At 39.8% G+C, this 20,399-nt stretch overlaps 2 protein-coding genes across 7 annotated transcripts in view; one reads left to right on the top strand and one right to left on the bottom strand.

Annotated features, from left to right (window-relative positions):
* The window catches only part of VTI1A (vesicle transport through interaction with t-SNAREs 1A), a 251,260-nt gene extending 241,264 nt beyond the window's left edge, over positions 1-9,996 (bottom strand). Inside the window, exons 1-2 of one of the 6 annotated variants that reach the window (XM_052677444.1) lie at positions 9,554-9,810; positions 2,836-2,894 (exon numbers count right to left, since the gene is read on the bottom strand). In XM_052677444.1, the coding sequence (XP_052533404.1) occupies positions 2,836-2,894; positions 9,554-9,647 (153 nt within the window). In that variant the 5' untranslated portion in view covers positions 9,648-9,810. Of the gene's footprint in view, positions 1-2,835; positions 2,895-9,553 lie in introns of all 6 variants that reach the window. The other 5 variants (XM_052677445.1, XM_052677447.1, XM_052677448.1 and 2 more) reach the window with 5 other exon arrangements.
* ZDHHC6 (zinc finger DHHC-type palmitoyltransferase 6) lies at positions 9,936-20,176 on the top strand. Its single transcript, XM_052677442.1, has 10 exons — positions 9,936-10,265; positions 11,452-11,543; positions 13,533-13,692; positions 14,762-14,923; positions 15,546-15,599; positions 17,140-17,307; positions 17,582-17,623; positions 18,010-18,155; positions 18,240-18,283; positions 19,587-20,176. Exons 1-10 carry the CDS (start codon positions 10,017-10,019, stop codon positions 19,688-19,690), a joined length of 1,221 nt encoding a protein of 406 aa, XP_052533402.1. The 5' UTR covers positions 9,936-10,016; the 3' UTR covers positions 19,691-20,176.
* Positions 20,177-20,399: the final 223 nt, after the last annotated feature.

The raw sequence follows: 20,399 nt of genomic DNA on the forward strand, positions 1-20,399 counted from the left end.
CACAGTACACAATATCCAAAATCCTCATTCTAAACAGTGAATATCAGAGAGCATAAAGTCTAAGAGACATCTGTGATGTTCCTGAAGATGTTACAGGCAGTGACGAAGAATCCATATTTGTCTGAGATGGGGGTGGAGATGGGAGGGGGAAGTGAGTGGGTGTTATCATGACTTTGAACAGGTACATTCTGTGGCTGTAGTGAAAATCTCCATGCCAGTCCTTGCAGAAGACAGTGGTCCAAGCAGATGTGAACCTAAATACAACCTCATTTTACACTGAAGTTTATCTCAATGTTCATCTATCTTAAAAACCCAGTGAGAAATCTTGCAGATGCTCTGGTTTGGCCCTACCTGAAGTATTGTGCAGTTTTGGGTGCCAGAATACACAAAGGACATAAAACTATTAGAGAGCAACCAAACAAAGGCTATGAAGATAGGGAAGGATGTGGAGGGCAAGACATGTGAGGAGTGCTGAGGTCCCTGGGTTTGCTCAGTCCAGAGCAGAGGAGTTGAGGGGAGTCATCATGGCAGTCCACAGCTCCTCACAGGGAGCACAGGAGCAGCACTGAGCTCTGCTCTCTGGGGAAAGCATCAGGGCCTGAGGGAACAGCATGGAGCTGCATCTGGGGAGGGTTGGGGGTTAGGGAAAGATTCTGCACCAGAGGGAGGTGGGCATGGAAAAGGCTGCCTGAGGCAGAGGGAATGGCACTGAGCTGCTGGAGCTCAAGAAGCATTTGGACAATGCTCTTATACGTAGAGCTTGGATTTTGGATGGTCCTGTCAGGGGTCAGACTCAATCCTTCTGAGTAACTTCCAACTCAGCATATCTACAATTGTGTGACACTCTGCATAGGATACAGGAATGACAGGATTTCTCTCCAGAAACCTCTTACTTAGCAGCTATGGCTTTACAAGGCAGTCTGGGAATAACATTTTGGTGTCAGTTCTGTATACAGGTCAAATGAATTACAGCAGCGATGCTACCCAAACAAAGCAAACAGTGTTTTAAAACAATCAGTGGTTACTCAGCGTAAATAAAATATCTCTACAATAATATTTATAAGAAAGTTGTTTCTTAACCAATTAGGAAATAAACCAAAACAAAATAAGCAAAGCTTTAATCGGACAAGAGGAAAAACAAACTCTTGTACAAAAACTATCAATGCCAAAGAATTAGGATTATTTTGGCTTTCTAGCGTAGCTTCTCATTTAAAAGAGGATCTTTTTAATCAGTTCTGTTATTATCAAGTTTGCTCAAATTGATTTTAAACCCAAGCCTTGACATTAATCACAAACATCTAAGGTAATTACTTAAAGCCAATAATTGAATTAAGCACCTGTCTAGCAGCATTAGCAACAAGATCTAAAACAAAAGTGTGAAAGAAAAGTCAGTATATGAAATCAAGATCATCATTAGGATGAAAATGCAGATATAAAGATTTCGTTTTTACTCTCATAATAAGTAAAATGTAGATGAATTTTTTCTGACATAAGAAGAAAACTAATGAATCATTAACTCAATTTCTGTTCCTTCCAATCTTCCTTTGATTAGAGAACCAAATGTTAGTGATTTTTCAACATAACACTCATGCTGCAATTTCCCTGTAGTGCTATGCCTTTTTTTGCCATGTCAAGTTGCAGTGAAAAGCAGATGAAAAGCACTTCTACTTATTTTCTTATTCTTCTTTTTTTCTTTCAGCTTTTTGAAAATGAAAGTGTCCCAAAGACCTTAATATACCCTCACAACAGCCTCGTGACATGGACAGCAGTTTTACCATATACAGTTTTACTGTATTTCTCACTGGCAATACTAAATGAGAGAGGTTAGGTCTTTTGTCATCCTCATCAGGTAAACCTGCAGTGGAGTTCCACCAAGATTCAGCTTTCCTGGGTCCTATTTCAATGTTCTGCCTACAAGACTAATTCCGCCCTTACTCTAAAAGCACCTGGTATGTCAACACATTAAAAACCTTTTTCTTTCTATGCCACAAACTTTAGAAAGTGATTTTCAATATTACCATTTAGTTAGTAATCAAATAATTGATTCAAGGTGCTCAACTTGAAGAACTTTCACACCAGTAGAACTAATTTCATTTCTTTATCCCAAAAATCAGATTATATCTCTGACATCAGATAGACCAAATGAGTTACATTTGCAAACAATAAACAAAAACAGCTTCAGGCAAAGAACTATTGGCATGTGGAAAAAAAATCAATCAATCTTAACTGAAACCTACACCTTTACTCTACAAAACCTTATTTTTATACTCCACCCACTTAGAGTATAAGACAATTTGTAGTGGAAACAAAACAGAAAAAGCCACAGATGCTTAATGTGTATTGTATTCTTCCACCAGTGTGGACCACTAACTAATACTCAGTTAACATTTATGCTCTTCTCAGTACCTCAAACTACCTTTATTCCTTTGACATCAAACAGCTAAATACCCTTTGTCTCATTTGCTAGAAGAGAAAGCAAGACTTATTACAAGACAATTGGACAGATCAAATCAAGCAGACATACGGGACCTAGAAGAAAAAATATATTAGGTATTAAAACATTTAATTCATTTTTTAAAGTACAAGACCTTATTCCCAACTCAAAGACTGAAGCAACTTCTAGTATCTTGCAATAATAATATAAGCTTTAGATCACTTAATACAAGATTAACTTTTTTATACACTCCTCTTGAGTACATCATATTCTCAAATATTTCATACTCTATTACACTACTATTAAAACCTTTCAGAGAACCAGGTGAGTTAAATGTTACCACTAATGATACCAGTTCTCCCCAGCAATTTAGAGTTAGCATACAAAAAGCCACAACATACCAGTTCCCTTGCTTCTTCAAGCTGCTTCTCAATATTTGCAACCATCTGCTTCTTTTCATCTGAAAAACAATTGTGAAGATACCAATATAATTGTGGTCTTGCCATGAAAAATATATAGTATTTCAAAATAAGCTTGCAAGTAAAAACTTACTCAAGGAATGCATTGTGTGACATAAGCACATACTTCAATAGCCACATTTGCAAATTAAAAAAGAGAGAGAGAAAGAGCGAATGGAGAATGCTTGGAGTCTTCTGCCTTTTTTTCCAGTGCTTGCTACTTCTGAAAGTAGCTCCAGATATATGAGTTTTGCCTTAGCAGGTACATGCTGGGTGTGTACAAATTCATGTGAGAAAGTATATATTCGAGCCAAATGGATAAATATTTATGGTTTAAAGACTTATCCTGTTTATTAGAAACATAGAAGTTGAAAAAAAAACAAAAAAAAACAAACAACCAAGCAATCCAATTACAGTGAGACCAGGAACTGAAGATTAAAGAGGTCTCTATTCCTCTCCTCCTGAGGCTGAGCCTAAAGCCCTGGTCCTTTTGCTTCAACAGGAAAAAAAATGAAATGTCACAAGAATCACAAAAAAGACCACCTTACAGTAGCAGTAAAAACAAAGTTAAGTAATAAAAGTTGAAAATAAAAAAAAAATACCATATTCTGTTATAAGTTGTATGTAGCAATAAGGCAGGAATCAGGGGATGCCAAGGCAGTAATCAGTAACAGAAGTCTTGACACATAAAGCAACATGTGCCCTTAAAAAAGCCTTCCTTAAAAACAACAGAACTAGTCCTGAATGTTTTCCCAGTGTAAGCAAGTTGAATTTCAGCTAAGTCCTCCCATTAGTGCTATAAACACCCTGCATCACATTTGCATGGGCCTATTCATCTCCACCACAACTGGTCTCTACCATTTCTTCAAATTCTCTCATTTACCCAGTATACTCATTGAGGGTAACATCGTGGTCGATCCTTCAGTTACATACACTGGAGCACTGCCTGCAGGGAAGATCAGGTTCAGGATCACATTTCCACCTAAAACACAGCACAGAGATCTTCACAAATAGCAGGCATGGCACGGACTAGAAGAACTATCTTCTGAGGATTCACCATCCTATGGGTGGCAGTTTCTCAAGAACGAAGCATATGCTCTGGGTTATCACCCAAGAAGCTGCTATGGTATTGTGGGGTACGTGGGCAACTCATTTCCAGTCCGAAATTGAGGCTATTATCTGAAGTCCTTAACTAAGGGAGAATTCTTCTTAAAGAAGCCCAAATTCTCAAGAACAGCCATCTGGAATTTTAGCCAAGACTCCTGAGACAGGACTGGATAAACACGCAGCCCAGTGACAGTGAGGTTCACCAGGAGCAAAAAGAGACTCCACTTTGACTTCATTGTATGAGCAAATCAAGGTGTGTGTATGTTGTAGCAGTAAGAACTAAACAGGATGTCTCAAAATATTGTCAAATGGTGATATCCTCTGAGTAATGAGAACTATACCAGCGATAGAAGTGAGAAGGAAGCACTTTAATCCTCTCAAAAATAAAATCTTAGAGCTCACCTTTAAATCCTTACAAACAGAGCTTCTCTCTTACCCTTGAAAGAGGCCCAGAATTTCATCAAGTTATCCCCTCTACAGACCTGAAGCCATGGAAAAAGACCATCTTCCTTAGCAATCTTAAATTCACACTGCCATATCTGGCAGATGCTACCACAGCAGAATGTGGGGGAGATGTTCATTTCTGTGCAGCACTTTGCATTCTTTGCTAGTGTCTTTCCTAAATCTCCCACTAAATTCTTATGACAGTACTCAAATCAGAAAAACTTAATGGCAAGACATTTATCTTCTGAACATAACGAAATCCAAAAGAGAATCTGTTTCCTTGTCCATACATTTCAAATCCCCTACTCAGCTCCCAAAATATCTGTTCCTCCATTCACCTGGAAGCAGGCAAGATGCCATTGGACCAAGGAAAAAACAACATAAGAGATAAAATGCACAATACCATTTTATTGAAGCTCAAATAAAATTACAAACACAGCAGCAGAAAATAAATGTACCATAGCAATTTCAGTACATCCCTGAGTACCACTGGATTACAATTTTCATACACATTAAATTAAACAACTTTATATTCCTAAATTTCGCGGGGGGGGGGGAAGGGAAGAGTATTATTATTTTGAAGATATTTTATGCTGTTCAAATTCTGTGTGTACTTACACAAGCTACATAGCATTTCATTGAATATTCAGTTACCCTATCGCTAAGCTCATTAAAGCCCAATACAGTCATTTACACACACCAGATGATTTACTGAACATAAAAATACAAATTCCTGTGCCAACTCAACTGCTATCAGTGCAATTTTAGCATTAAGCTTCTGATTCTCTGTGCTATTGTTCAATGGTGATGTTTTCCTTTGCTGGTACATAAACATTTGAAGGAATCTATAACAAAATGTTCATCAGTCATTGAACTCCAGACCTATAACAACATCCAACTCTTTCTCCAAATGCACAATACAATCATATGCATCTACTCTGTAGATATTCAAGCAACTCTTCCACCTAGTACTGCCAAAACATCTAGGCCTGTTGTTCATGCCAGCAAAAGAAGCATGAAATGCTACAGCTGGATTCATTCACATAGTTCCAGACTTAATGCCATGCCTATGCCTAAGAAACAACCACTGTTTTTCCACAGTCAGAATGCCCACAGAAAGGGAAGACACGACATCCACAAGAAGATGTGCTCAGAGACTGTATGCAGATGAGCTCAGAGTAAAGGAAGCTTGCTGCAGATCTAGCAGATCAGGACAAACAAGCTGTGATCCAATTAAAGATTCTCATGTTACTGGTGCATTACCCTGCTTTGTTTTAGTAGTTTCCAACCTACTTACTTAATTTTGTCTAGTACACTTCCATCATATAAAATACTGAGTATTTTTTTTATGTATACATAACTTTTCTCTTAATTCAGAACTGGCAATATCCTCTAGAAAAAATAAAAGGCAATTTTACACCAAAGATATCTAAACTTAGAATGTAATTTTCGTTCTTGCGCTACCAGACAGAAAGCTGTTAAGAAAATGTTGCACTTGGCTTGTATATCTTAACTGTTCACATAAGTAAAGTATAAAGAATGGAAACAAAAGTAAGGAATCTGAGTAAGGACTGCAAAGAATCCTGAATGTGTACACAAGGTTGTACCACTTGTGTAAATAAGGCCAGCTTTTATTACATTTTCCTCTGTTCTTTCAGTTTTGCCCTTGCATTAGGCACTGTGACAGAAGGGCAGATAACTTACAAGTATAGAAAGGTAACGCATCTCTGACATGAACTAACAGTAAAGGAAATTTCATTGCTTGTGGAATTGCTTTTTTTTATTAGTACACACTGAGGAAAAGTGTAAGTGACACAGAACTTCAGTTTACAGAAGTTTTATCATTTGCAGATTTCACTACACTGGCTGAGGAGCTTTACTCTAATACCACTTTGCCAGAGTTTACTGTCTAACAGTAAAGACAAAAAAAATCCACGTACTGCTCCATTTCTCTTTGGGCCGTAAGACTGGGTTCTAGAGGCACAGTCATAAAATGCAAATAGCAAACTGCATTACTGGGATATAACAGAAAATTAATGGTAGAACTTTCTCCAGTTAAACCTGATGCACAGTGCTTTGACTGCCCAGTAGAAGATGCAGATGTCACGTAGCAGCCCTCCAGTCAAAAACATCACCTCACAGAGGCTACTATGCTAGAAAAAGGCTAAATATCCCAATTTGTACTGAGAACATTTTCTTTCAGATCAAGCAATTAAAATAGATATAAATGTTTGGTCAAACCACAAGACAGATGTTTCTCGACAACACTGAGGAACATTAATAAAACACATCAGTCAAGATCTTCATTCTCCAAAGACCTGCAGCAGCATCACAGAAAATCTATTCAAAAGCCATTTCTTAATTTAAAACATTTTCTTTAATTCTCCAGGTGGTGCTTGGCTCAACAGAAGATATTTCTTCCTCAGACGTTCTACTGTCCCTGCTGCTTATTGTTTCTGCAGTATCAGAGTGTCTTTGTTTCATTTCTTGCTGAACTATTTATGCCTCTGTGACAACAGGATTGTTTGTTGAGCCATCATCCTTCTAGAATGTAAGACAGCATCAAGTCCTGTCAACACTGCATGCAGGAATAATAGCAAAACAATTAACCAGTATTTCTCCAACTGCACATGAAGCTTAGAGCAGGTCCATCTCGGGAAGGAGGAGGAAATAAATCTGTCTCTAGACTTTGGGAGATCTCTCTGTATTATTCAGGAGTAGCACAAGTCCTTACACTTCTCATCCTGCTTCTTCCAGCGTGGAGGAAGAAGGCCATCAGCAATCTCAAATCACTGCTGCTGAAAAATGCCACCTCCCGTGCATCTCTCCTCATGTCCCCCTCCCACCTTGAATCACATTCCTCTTTTTGAGGCTCTCCAAGCCATCTCCACAAGAACTAACTGGGGCTTCTGGTGATGAAGAAGTTTTGATCTTGCAAATATTCCTAGTAAGAAACAAGGGAAAAATGTGCATTTAAAATATTTCTACTTAAAGTGTTCAGCATAGTCAGAGTTGTGTTTTGCGTACCCAGGTGGTAAAATGCCTCTACTAGCTAAGACTGCAGTTTGGTTTAAAATCATAACTGAACATTTTGCTGAAGAAAGACAGAACAGTTCTGAAAATTAAAGCATTTTATCCGCAAAAGTACAATGCAAGAAGGAGCTATAAAGCAAGCCAGCCCAAGATATATAAGACTAGCCTCAAATGCTAACATGGAGAAACCAGCTCTTAAAATAATAAATTAGCTGTTGTATTATTTTGAGGCCATTCAGCTCTGTACCAAACTATTGATCCCACAGGGAACACGCATTCCTTCTCCTCTGATAGGATAGTAAATTCTAAAAAAAAACAAACAAATCAACGACAAAAAAAACCACATTTCTAATGGCCACTTAAAGAATTATGAATTCAAAGCCTGTTGCTTCCAAGCTATGTCACCAGTGAAGACAGTGCTCCTTGTTAATTTCATATTTAAGCTCCAAAGCCTCTCTAGAGTTATAAGGTGGCTGTCTTTGAAGAGAGAATTAAGGAAAATCCACTGCTGTAAAGAAAAATATTCTTCCAACCAAGAAAATGATACTGATGACCTCTATAATCTATACATTTAGGAAATCAAATCTCTGTTCCTCTTCAATAAGCTGTCCTTGAAGCACTGCCAATTTTCAAAACAGAAGGCACTGTCATATTTATGATGTCTTCCTGTACTCACAGGAGCTCCTTATACTTACTCTGCTTAAACATGAGCAGCTCTTTTTGAGGCAGGGGAAAAAGAAATGCTGCCTAGATTAGGCACACCACAATAGTGAACAATTAACTGTGCCTCTTCAGTAGATATCTGTAGAGGCTATTTGCACGTTAAACATCGTTTCAGGTAACATCAATTACACTCATTCTAAATCTAAATCTAAATCACAGGAATGCAATCTCATAAGTACCTTCAGATTGTGACGGAATTATGCCGTCTTTTTTTGCTTTGCTAAGTCAATGAGGAGGCAAAGTTTCCCATCCTTTAGCTGTGCCTATGATTGGTCACTGAACTCCAATTTATCAAAATTTCAATTTATCAGAAGACCTTCCAATTCCTTGTCATAGAATTAGATATAACCTCCCAGAACCAAGCTTGCCAAAGTTCAAGAGGCACCTAGATAATGCTGTCAGACATATGGACTGATTTTTGCATGGCACTGTGTGGAGCCAGGAGTTGATGATCTTTGTGCGTCCCTTCCAACTTGAGACATTCTGTCACTCTCCAATTCAAGAACAAACAGAGTTTACTGAACGTGAACATGGTTTAGCAAGAACGGATGGTGATAGGTGGACGGCTGTATTGGATGATGGTGTAGGTCTTTTCCAACCTTGGTGACTCCATGATTCTATGAAAATCCCTGTTCACTCGTTTTAAATGCATTTTGGACCTTTGGCTCAGCAGTGCACTGAGATTACATGTTTTAATTAACCACCTGTCTCAAATTCTCTTTAAAGAATTTACTTCATCACCACCCTAAAAACAGGACATTACACTTTGGTCCTTTAGTCACATAGAAAAGCATACCATTAGCACGCGTGCTGTGACACCCTCTCTGTATGATACCCATTCCCACACTCTGAGCATCCTAAAACTTTGGGAAACAGATACAGGGGTTTCATTGAGGTGAGCTACGTGAGGAAGAGGTGAGGAAACCCGATTTCAGCTTCCCTCTGCCCTACTCAGGAGCACCACATCAGAGCACCGATTCACACTTCGCTGCTGGGTTAGTCTTATTTCTATCTCTCTCCCTCACACTCACAGACATGCCTGCAGGGATACGTCAGGAGACCATGAGTACAGCAGCCGGCGACAAACACCTTGACGTACACAAGCACCGATTTCCTCCTACGTGCGAGTCAGCACAGCCTCAACTGCCCTGACAGCAGGCAGCAAAAGCACCCATTCGGACGAAACCCCGCACAAGCTCAGCCCATGCACTCGCTCAGCCTAACCGTGACCAAGGGCCGGTCCCGCAGCACGAAGCGCGGCTCGCGGCCGCTCGGCGACGGCTCCACCAGCGCTGTGCCCGCCCCGCCGCCGGGAGGCTCCGTGCAGCCGGCGGCTCCCGGCCCCGCCGCTCACCTCCGAGCAGCTTGGGCACCCGGCCGATCCTTCCCGTGATGTCGGCCGTCAGCACGGCGAAGTCCTGCTCGTAGCTCTCGAAATCGGACGACATGGCCTCGCCTCGCTTCGCCTCGCCGCAGGGTCGGCCCGGCGGGGACGCCGCGCTTCGCCGCTCTCCTCGAAGCCGCTTCCGCGTTCTGCTCCCCGCAAAGCCGTCCCACCGCCGCGGGTTCCGGCACACCGCCCGCCCCTCGGCCGCCCGTTTCCCAGCGGGCCGCAATAGCGCGCGGACCGCCTCCGCCTCGCGGGCCGCGCTGGGCGGGCGGCCCCGCTCCCAGCCGCCTCTCGGGGCGGGGCCGAGGCCCGGCGGGCCCCAACGCCTCCCCTTCCCTTTCCCGTTCCTCCCGGCGGGACGGCGAGGGGCTGAGGGAGCCATGCGCGGCGGCGAGGAGGGGTCGGGCGGGCGGCGGCGGTAGCGGCCATGGGCGGCCCCGGGGGGCTGCGGGAGGTGCGGCGGCTGTGCCACTGGGGGCCGCTGGTGGCCCTGTCCGTAGTGATCGTCTGCTCCGCCACCGCCATCGCGGACGCCGTGCTGTGGTACTGGCCCCTGGACACGGCCGGGGGCAGCGTCAACTTCATCATGCTCCTTAACTGGACCGTCATGATTCTCTACAACTATTTCAACGCCATGTTTGTCGGCCCCGGGTACGTCCCGCTGGGGTGGACACCGGTAAGAGCAGCTTCGTGCCCGGGCTCGGCTCGGCGGGGTGGGATTGGGGGGGCGCGGGCCTGGCCCTGGGTGCTCACACCTGTCCTGCGGGCCGCTCCGCGCCTGCGTGGGAACCTCCGCTCGCCTCCGTGCCCCGCGCCCCTCTGTGCTGACACGCTGCGCTGTGCTCAGCCGTCACGCGGTGCTCATTCCTGAGGAGGGCCACGAGGATGATCAGAGGGCTCCGTTCTGTGAAGAAAGGCTGAGGGAGCTGGGCTTGTTCGGCATGGAGGAGAGCTGGCTCCGGGGAGACCTCAGTGCAGGCTTGCAGTAATTGAGAGGAGCTTGTAAGCAGGAGGGGGACTGACATTTTGCACAAGCAGATGGTAATAGGGGAGGGGGATTGGCTTGAAACTAAAAGAAGGGAGATTTGGGTTGGATGTTAGGAAGAAATTCTTTACTCACATGCTGGCAGTGCTGCCCATCTCTGGAAGCATTCAGGGCTAGCTTTGATTGGGCCCTGATCTGGTGGGAGCACCCCGCCCATGGCTGGGGTTGGACTTCTTTGGTTGAGGACCTTCCAACCTCAGCCACTGTGTGATTCTAACATGCAGTAAGACAAGGTAGAAGTTTGCCTTTGTTTCAGTAACCTGTGGGAAGAGGAGTGGCTGGGGCCAGAACATTGCAGACTCAGCATCTTCAGACAGCTGCCCAGAGCTGGAGCTCAGGGCCATGATGCACAAATCAGTTATAATCACTCCTACTTGTGGAGCGTTTCTCAAAACGAAGTGCACTACAGAGTATCCAAGTAGAGTCCCAGCAGGATACTGGGATACTCTGCTTGGCCCATTGCTACTGTTTACTGTCTACAAGTCCATCTCTCTGCACAAACACTTCTTCTCTTCCCATTTTTTTTGGCCCCACGCTGGTTTATATTCTCAGATGTTCACTATAAAACCCTGCTTGCACAATTGTTATTTCTCCAAATTGCTTATTTGTTTAAGCAAGCAGTACTTTCAACAGTGATGGTTATGTTGATAATGGAGAGAGTTCTTTTATTTTTTGTTTTGGCTTAGGAGGGTTGGGTTATGGAACACACCCTGCCAGAAGAAGGCGGATATGCATAAGGCCACCATGCAAGTGCTAAGATATGTGATGTCAGCAGAATTATGTATTCTGTGTAATATGCCCATTCTTCTATTCAAAGGAAAAATCTCAGGATTGCATGTATCTCCAGTACTGTAAAGTGTGTCAGTCTTACAAGGCACCACGTTCACACCACTGTCGAAAGTGTAACAGGTACAGTCTCTTTAAAGTTGGTTTCTGTCTGTATGAAAAGCAACTTCATTGCGAGTGATGAGCTGCTAAAATAAATTCATTCTGGTCTTGTGCTGTATATATTTTAAAGATTTCACTACAAACACTGCTTCAAATACTTCCAGTTTCCAGTTGTATGACTTCTCTGTGTTCTTACAGTGTTATAATTAAAGAAAAATGAATAACCTACCTTTAACATTTTCTTTTCAGCTGGAAATAATTTCTCCTGGGAACTTGGCAGGGTTAAAATATGTCAGTACTGTTTCAGAGAGATGAGCCTGTGTAAATATCTAAAAATCTTCCAATCCTTTTTTTAAGTTGTGAGTCCAAGCACTCTCACGTTCAGTGAGCAGGAAGGTCTGTTATGCTATCTTTCCAAATGGGAATAACTTGTAGATTTAAGAGGAAATTTTGGACTGTTTCTTACCATTCACTTGAGGATTTGTTTGGTTTTTTTTTTTTTCAAGAGAGGTCTGTTTAAGTGAACTGATAAGCCTTTTGGGTCAACATAAAAAGCTTTTGGCTTTTTTGTGTGTTAGTCCTGCAACAGACCTGTTTTGAGCTAATGTTTTTAAGCTTTTATTATAAATAGCTGCACTGGAATTTAGTGTGTCTTGGAACAAGCAAGCCACTTGTGCTGTCTGCAGTCCAGGCTGTAGATGCATTTATCTTTTTATTGGGTAGGTCCTCCTCTGGAGGATTGCTGGAGAACATGGTAAGAGGGTATTGCAGTGTGCACATTTACTTGTTGTTGCTATAAATACAAGATACCCAATCAGTGCTTTCAGGAAGTAGAGACTGAAAACAGAGCAATGTTGCAATTTGCTGCATCATTCTTGAGTTTTAAAATAAGACTCCTTTCTCTGAGTGACAATCCTTGTGTTGATAGGATATTAGAAATTGTCAGCAGATGCCTGTGATTATCTTTACAAAAGCAAGTTCTAGTTTATTTCACTAAATTATTAAAGGCAGAAACCACAGCACAGTCTACAGATCATTCTGCTGATATGTTTTAAGCAGTTACTGCCCCTTGGCTCTGGCCAAAATAACTCACACTGTGTGTATCTCTAGACTGCAGCAGTGCAGCGAGGTAGTTAATGTAAATCACAACTGAAAATCATCTGTGCAATGGCAGTTTTCAGTCCATGAATGGATTAAATTGTGGTGGTCCTTATGAATCTTCTAGCCCAGATTAAGGAGCTTCTTCAGAAACAGCTGAGCTGATGATTATGATCACATTTTCAAAAACTTGTACAGCAACAGCTGAACATACATTAACAAAAAAGTGTTAATTCTTTAGAAGGTAAAACTGAGCTTCCTATCGGGAATGTAGTAGCTTAAAAGATAAATGAGATCAATAGTTTGAAATATCTGTTTTCAGAGAAGCTGGATATCTGTGTAATTCGGCCCTTTGTTTATCACATATCGTAGGTCTGCAAAATTGCTATTAGTAAGTGGTGTGAGGTTAGTATGTAGCAGTTAATGAAGTCTTCAGAGGCCTTCTGCAGAAAGCGAGAGACGTTTAATGTCTCTTAATATGCCTCTGTTGGTGTATCTTTGTGTGTTCTATATTCAGGAGGTCCAAAGGACATTTGATATTTTGTTTTCTTGGTGTGCTTATTTTATAAAGAATTGGCAGCAATATTTATGGTTAATTATTACATTTGTACTCTTAAACTTCCCATGCCTCTGCACATTGGCTCTGAAATGTGGTATTTATTAGCAACTAGTAAGTTTGAATAAAGAGAAGGAAGGACAACGGGTGAGAGTAGGACCTTCTAGTACTTTCTTTTTTGCTTTCTTTTGTTCTACAGCATGAAGTACTATTTTGAATAACAAAAATCTCAAAATATACTTTATTGGTGGGATTAAGCGAAGATGAAGTTGTAGCAAGTTAGCAGTCCTTTCCTTTGATTTTCTTTTAAAGCATCATTGATGTTGTCTATATTAATCACCATTTGTTATTTACAGGTGTGTCATGAAGATGGATCACCATTGCCCTTGGATCAACAACTGTTGTGGTTACCAGAATCACGCATCTTTCACTTTGTTTCTCCTCTTAGCACCACTAGGATGCATTCACGCATCTTTCATATTTGTAATGACTATGTACACTCAGCTTTACAACAGAGTAAGAAAACATAGTTAAGTGCTTAAAATGTTCTTAAAGTTGGATGGGTTATTTATTCTTGGGAGCATGGGACAATTTGCTTTCCTGAAAAGAAGCACGTGGAATTCCTTTTGTTCTTTCAGTGTGTGCTGTTTTGCTCTTTGCATTTTGAGAAGAATGTTCAGTATTAGGCGAGGGATTCAAAAAAATGTTTGGTTCTTCCTCCACCCCCCCCCCCCATTTTTTTTCCCTCCAGTTGCTTGTCATAGCCACAGAGAGTTTGCTAGAGCTTTGTGCTGACTGAACACTGATTGTGAGTAGAACATATCATGTGTTATACTTTACCACAAGTTAAGTGCTATTTATCTTCTTCTGCTCTCCACTGTTTAGAATTGTATCATTTTCTTCAAGAACATGATATATTATACCTTGGGAGCCACAAATAAATTATGTTGAATTTGTTTTAAAAGTAGAAAAATTAAGAGAACAATTAGGAAAGCTTCTTGTGGAATACATCCCTCGTTCCAGATCTTTGGTTAAGATTTTGATCTTTGATTTTTAACCTTTGCGGTTGCATCGAAAAGCTTGAAGACATTAACTCAGTCTAACAGATAACAGCTCTGTGCTGTGTTTGCAGAGCAGTAACAGTACGAACTGCTAATTGCAGAAGCTTTCAGAGGAAAACCTGTAGCATTTCCATTGAAAATAGATACTGAGCCATGCACGTGTTTTCTCTCAGAAACTGTTGAGTGTGTTCTGTAGTGTGGATTTTTGCTGCAGATTTTAGGCCTAGTTTGTGGTGGAATTTGCTACGTAGCAATTTGGGTTTAGTTTTCAACAAAGAACGAAGAGGAAAAATTAGAACAAGAAAACTTTTATATGTATATATAAATATAAAATATAAAGCATTTTACTTATATATTTATATATAAATAAACAAAAGTAGATATATACAAAATTTTATCTACCCCACTTGCATTATGAGCCTATCAGAGGTTGAGCACACACCTTCAGATTACTTACAGGTAACTAGTTTGATTTCAACAGTTGTTATGTTTCAGACCTGAATAAGAATGCTTTCCCTTTGCAGATATCTTTTGGGTGGAGTTCTGTAAAAATTGATATGAGTGCAGCCAAAAGAGACCCTCGAACCATTATTCCCTTTGGACTGTCTGCATTTGCTGCATCTTTATTTGCCTTAGGACTGGCATTAGGAACAACAATTGCTGTTGGTATGCTGTTTATTATTCAGGTAAGCTTATGGCTTCTGCTAGAAACAAGCTAAAAGATGTGATTTGCACCTCTTTTGTTACTGGTATGGACTGCAGGGCAGAAGCAGAATTCAGAATTGTGATAGGAACACTTGTTTAGAGCTTATGTAGCTGTGTTACTCAAGATTTTTTTGTTGCTTTTTTCCTCTTTAGAACTTTGTAGTGGAAATCTAATAGAAAAAGAAAAGATGAGATGTGCTGTGTGAATCCTGTTCTAGAAAAGGCAAAATACCCAATACTTTTGGGGAATCTTGTCCCTGTCTGTGAAAATAGGAATAAGTGTGCCTGGCACATTGCTTGAAACGTTTGAGATCTTTGGAATGAAAAAAAAAAAAAAAAAAACCACAATCTTAGCATAAATTGAAATATTATATTATTATATAATATTATATATTGGTATCTTTCCAAGTGTGTAGTTCTGGATGATAGCATTACCATGCATCTATGCTGAATATTCATTTTGAACATTTCATGGTTTGGTTAAGCTTATAAGTAGTTGTTCTGTTGTTCAAAGTTAAATCTAGCTTGTTAAATGAAGTTTTCTTTGCCTAGCTAATGTATTTCTGCAGGAAATAATACATCTAACACTTTTATTTAATTTAGATGAAAGTCATTTTGACAAACAAAACTTCAATCGAGTCCTGGATTGAAGAAAAGGTAGGCTTTTACTCCAGTAGACTTGTTCTGTGTTGTTAACAATTCTTTGTATCTATTAATTTTTTGCTCCACCTGTCCAGATTTGAACCAAAGGTGTCGCTGTAACACTCATTTAATATGAGGACCAGGGTGACCCTAGAAAAGCACTTGTTTTTAGGGGACTTTGCTTATCTACCTGGAAAATCAGAATGTTTTTTTCCATTTGTAACTTAAGCTGTTATTGTTTCTACTAAGTAGTTTTGTCTATCTTTAATTGTCTGACTTCTCTACCCATTCTAGATGGCTTATTCAGGCCCGTGATTTTCTTTGCTTCCTACTTCTTGATTGTATAATCAATGAACATACAGATTTTATAATTATGGAATATACCAGAGAGTTTAGCTAAGCAGGTTGTTATACAAAAGAGAATAAATAGAGTGCTCACCCATATGCTGGGCTTGCTGCACAACTCCAGAGGGGAGATCTCTGGAAGAGATCCTTCCCTACTGGCAGTCAGCTCTTAAATGGGTCTAGGGTCTGTGATTCTGTAATGCATGTTGCATAGGAGAGTTGGGAGATTTTCTTCCATTTTGAAAGAAGTCCTAAAAATCATCTCATCTTCTGAAATTTCTCATTGATGTCTGTATCACCGGAGGATTTCACAGTATTTTTCAAAAGAAGTACAGCATGCAAAAGGTGACTTAAGAAAATACTTCTCTGCCACCAAGTTACAAACAAACATTTTGTTATTATCTTTTCTTGTTCTGTGTCAGATTATCAGTAGGATCTTGAGCATTTATGAGTACCTAGATATTGCACTGCTTTCTCTTTGTCCATTGTCTACCTTAGCTGTGTCATAGTCTGTAGACCTTGGAGTAATTGGACACTGAAAGTCTGTTACAACTATTAATTAAATGTGGAATAATCTGTAGAAATTTCTGTCAAATATAGACTACTAATATATCATTTCTGAAGACTCAACACACACTACAATATGTATGTATATGTGTTTTATAAACAATACTACTGCAACATAGAACAAATTCTTCCATTGTTCCACTAGATGTCACTATTACTGAAAGAATGGAGCATTCACTAATACAGAAAATGTAATATTTAAAGCATGCCTTTATACTCAGTTCTTTGAGCTAAACACTCTAAGTATTGAATTATGTTTGCAGTCGTTAAGCAAGAAATTCTGAGTTGTGGGAATCTTTGTGTTTAACTGAGAAATAGTTAGACATAAGCCTTTTTAAAAGGCATTAAATAAAATTAAGGCTTGGAATGGATTGGTCAGAAGTGTAGCCAAGTGACTCTGCTGTTAAACAGAGTAAATCAGGAATACAAACAAAACCACAAATTCTAAATGCTACAGTTATATCATCTAGTTGCAAGTAGTTTTAAAAGCCCAGGTTAGTGTGGGAATTTGCTACTCTTGTCCCAAAATGATCACCTTTGGGACTCATAGATCCACACAGGGCCTATGACCTGGCCTCCTTAATATTTGCTGGTCAACTATAGTTCCTAAGATGTTTTATGTGCTGCATTTCTTTATTTCCAGGCCAAAGATAGAATCCAGTACTACCAAACAGATGAAACCTTTATTTTTCCATATGATATGGGAAGTAAATGGAAGAACTTCAAGCAAGTGTTTACGTGGTCTGGGATTCCTGAGGGAGATGGCCTGGACTGGCCGGTGAGAGAAGGCTGTCATCGGTACAGTTTGACGGTAATTATCTTGGATGTTATCTCAGGTTAATCTTCCCCAGTATCCCCTGCCTTCCTCTGCGATAATGATTTTAAAGTAACTAGAATAGACTAAGAAGCATGAGTTCTGTCAGATTTTCTGCCATTTTTGATAGGCTGACGTGCTTTTATGAGTGCTTTGAAGTGCTAAATACATTTCCCTGAGTTTGTTTAATGATTTCAGTACTTCATTTTGTGCTGAATACACACACGTCCTCTCAAACACCACCTAATTTTTTATATATGATCATTTATAGATAGAGCAACTGAAGCAGAAAGCAGACAAGCGAGTAAGAAGTGTAAGTATTTGTGATGTTTCTGATCTGACATCACTTAGGAATTTCCTTATAACTAAATATAAGTAATCACTGATACTGTTTCTTTTCATTTTTAAACCTAGCAATTAACAAAGGCTTTGTGTTTCCACACAAAGTGTTCCGTAGCCTCTGCTTAATTAAACTTAAAATTTAGCTTCCTTTGCATTTACTCTTTAGTTTCCTAATAATAAAGATGACGCAGTGCTTAGTTGTCAAGCAGTTAATCTGGAATTTTGAGTCTCTTTCACAGCGGTGGTCATTTATGCTCAAATCTAATGGGATGCTTTAAGTGATTTTTGGTACAAAACACTCAGCAAGGCCATAGCTCCACAGTGTAATACATTGCCATGTTCTGTTCAAATTTGTAGGTGCGGTATCGAGCCATAGAAGATTACAGTGGTGTCTGCTGCCCTGTGACTAAAGGTGTTAAAACATTCTTCACAACACCATGTACTGAAGAACCTAGAATTGCACTGAGTAAAGGGGATCTGATTTTAGCCACAAGAGGCTTAAAGTTAGTGGTTCTACACTTTCTCTTTTGTTAAAAGCAATATTGAGATGAGTGCTGGCATCTAATTACCTGTTATGCTTTCTTTAGACACTGGATGTATGGTGAGAAGATTCTTAACTCGGCTGTTGATGGTATGAAACAGTTATTTTCATTTTTTTTCTGTTAAAAAGTTGCAAATCAACTTTACAGCTGTCTAGCTTCTGGATAGAAACATGAGTATCATGAATTCAGTTCTCAAAATGTAGAATGACTTACTTTAATAGCATTAGCCCCTCTTCTCTTTAAAGCCACATCCACAGTCTTTACTGTTTACATTTGGTTTACATTTTCCAAACAGCTGTGAATGCATTGCATGTATGTTTCTTGTTGGCAAAAGAGAGGAACCCAGCAGTCTCTATGTTGAAACCATCCATGCTTCTCATGGGAAGCTGGATGCCTCCGTGAGCTGGAAGTGTTTTCAAACACCAAATATAAACAAGTCACTGAAATGAGTATAATAGTAGTTCATATTGTGAAGGTTTGGAGAAGGTATCTGTGGTAAATAGTCTTTTTTTTTTTTTTTTTTTTTTAAAACTTTGCATGTGAAACGAAGTCTGGATGAAAGACTTTGTACATATTGAAAGTCTGGATGAGAACTCAAAATATCATTAGCACTTTGGAGAACTGGACTTTACAAATATCATGAGATTTGTTAACACTGCATAGCAAAATGCCATAAACAGGCAGGAATAACTAGCTTCATAAAGAAAGGTGGAAAAAATAATGATTAAGTAGCAGTTCTTTTAGAGGGAAAAGTAGACAACCATAATCTTAGGATGAGTCAACATTCACAAAAAGAGGAAGCATCTAGCTTCACAAATGCATGAAGTAATCCTTCCATCCCACTTAAGGTTTTCAGAAATTTGGCTGAAGTAATGACACAAGCAAACATCTTGCTACATCTCCAGAAAAGGGGAAATCAGCTGTAGAGCATTGAGTGGGAAACAATGAGAGTATTTGGAGCGCTAGAAAATTAGATCTATATGAAGAAGCTGAAAGAATTTGGGTTCCTTAACTGGAGAGGAAAAAGATAGCAGATAGTCAGGGTATGTACAAACAGACATCAGTTGCATTAAGGTTTGTTGTAGAGCAAGTTGTTAGCTGCTTCCTGCGTTTCTAAGGAGTAGAAGAGGAATTGTAAAAGATTCACATTGGGTGTGAGAAAAGATTGTCTAATAGCAAGGAAAGTACAGTACTGGGAAATATTGGAGATGTGTGAAAACAGGTGAGAGACTCTGTGCATCCTTGGACAAATAAGTTAGGGGTGACTTCTATATGCTGCCTTGGATAAGAAAATAAATCAGGTATTTTCTTGGTGTCTCTTTCAGTCCTGTGTTTATCTTAAATAGTGGGTTGTACTTTGTTCCAAGTTAATGTAACTTTCCGTATCTTAAGGTGGAATAAGAGATCGAGGCTGGTTCCCTAGGAAATGTGTGGAAAAATGCCAATCTGACTCTGAAACGGATCAACCAGTGGATGGAGAGAAGAAAAGCAGATAGCCTTCTCCTTTTTTTTTTTTTTAATAAGAAATGGAGTTTTTTACTTCGGACCATAATCCTTTACTTGAAATTTTCTGTATTACTTTGGACTTATGCAAGACTATGTTGGAGCAAGATTTTCTTTTCCTTGCAGTTGAAAGGGTTGAATATGCCTGTGCCATGGTTTGCATTCTTTTTTTGACAATAAATAACTGAAGAAGCCATTCAGTGGATTGCCTTCAAAATGGATTTTTCTCATCCCAAGTCAGGTTTCTTTTCTTTCTGCTGTTTGAACTGCGTTCTGAGCAGCCATCTTTTAGTTTTTTTTTTTCCACAACTGCATCTGTTGTGATGCTTGTTACATATCTCTCGTACTTTGCTTTCTTTGAAGCTGCCCCCTGAAAAACACAAAATAAATCTCTAATTCAAATTCAAGATAAGATTTGTTACCTGTGACTTTTAATGATGTGAATTATCCACCTCAAATAAATAATACGTTCATATTTACTTGTGGATTTAATTGTTCTTAGATCTTATAAGAACTTGCTTATGGGCACGGAAAGGTGTATTGATTGGGAAGGAAGTATTTCAGAAGTGGTTTTCTAAACTGGAAAGACTACAACTCTTGCAATAAGAAGTCAACTAACCTCTGCTGTCTTTGAAATAAGAGCTTTTATCCAAGGGACTGATCCATCTTAGGCTGAAAAGAAGCACTAGTTCCAAGAGAGAA

The sequence above is a fragment of the Tympanuchus pallidicinctus genome, unplaced genomic scaffold, assembly GCF_026119805.1.
Source record: "Tympanuchus pallidicinctus isolate F22 unplaced genomic scaffold, pur_lepc_1.0 scaffold16, whole genome shotgun sequence".
Lineage (NCBI taxonomy): Eukaryota > Metazoa > Chordata > Aves > Galliformes > Phasianidae > Tympanuchus > Tympanuchus pallidicinctus.

Excerpts from the sequence above, each read along its gene's own strand:
- ZDHHC6 (XM_052677442.1), top strand. The coding sequence starts at position 10,017 with ATGGGCGGCCCCGGGGGGCTGCGGGAGGTGCGGCGGCTGTGCCACTGG. Across the intron at positions 15,600-17,139 it reads AGTCCTGGATTGAAGAAAAG|GCCAAAGATAGAATCCAGTA; the intron begins GTAGGCTTTTAC and ends CTTTATTTCCAG. Across the intron at positions 18,156-18,239 it reads TTAGCCACAAGAGGCTTAAA|ACACTGGATGTATGGTGAGA; the intron begins GTTAGTGGTTCT and ends TGCTTTCTTTAG.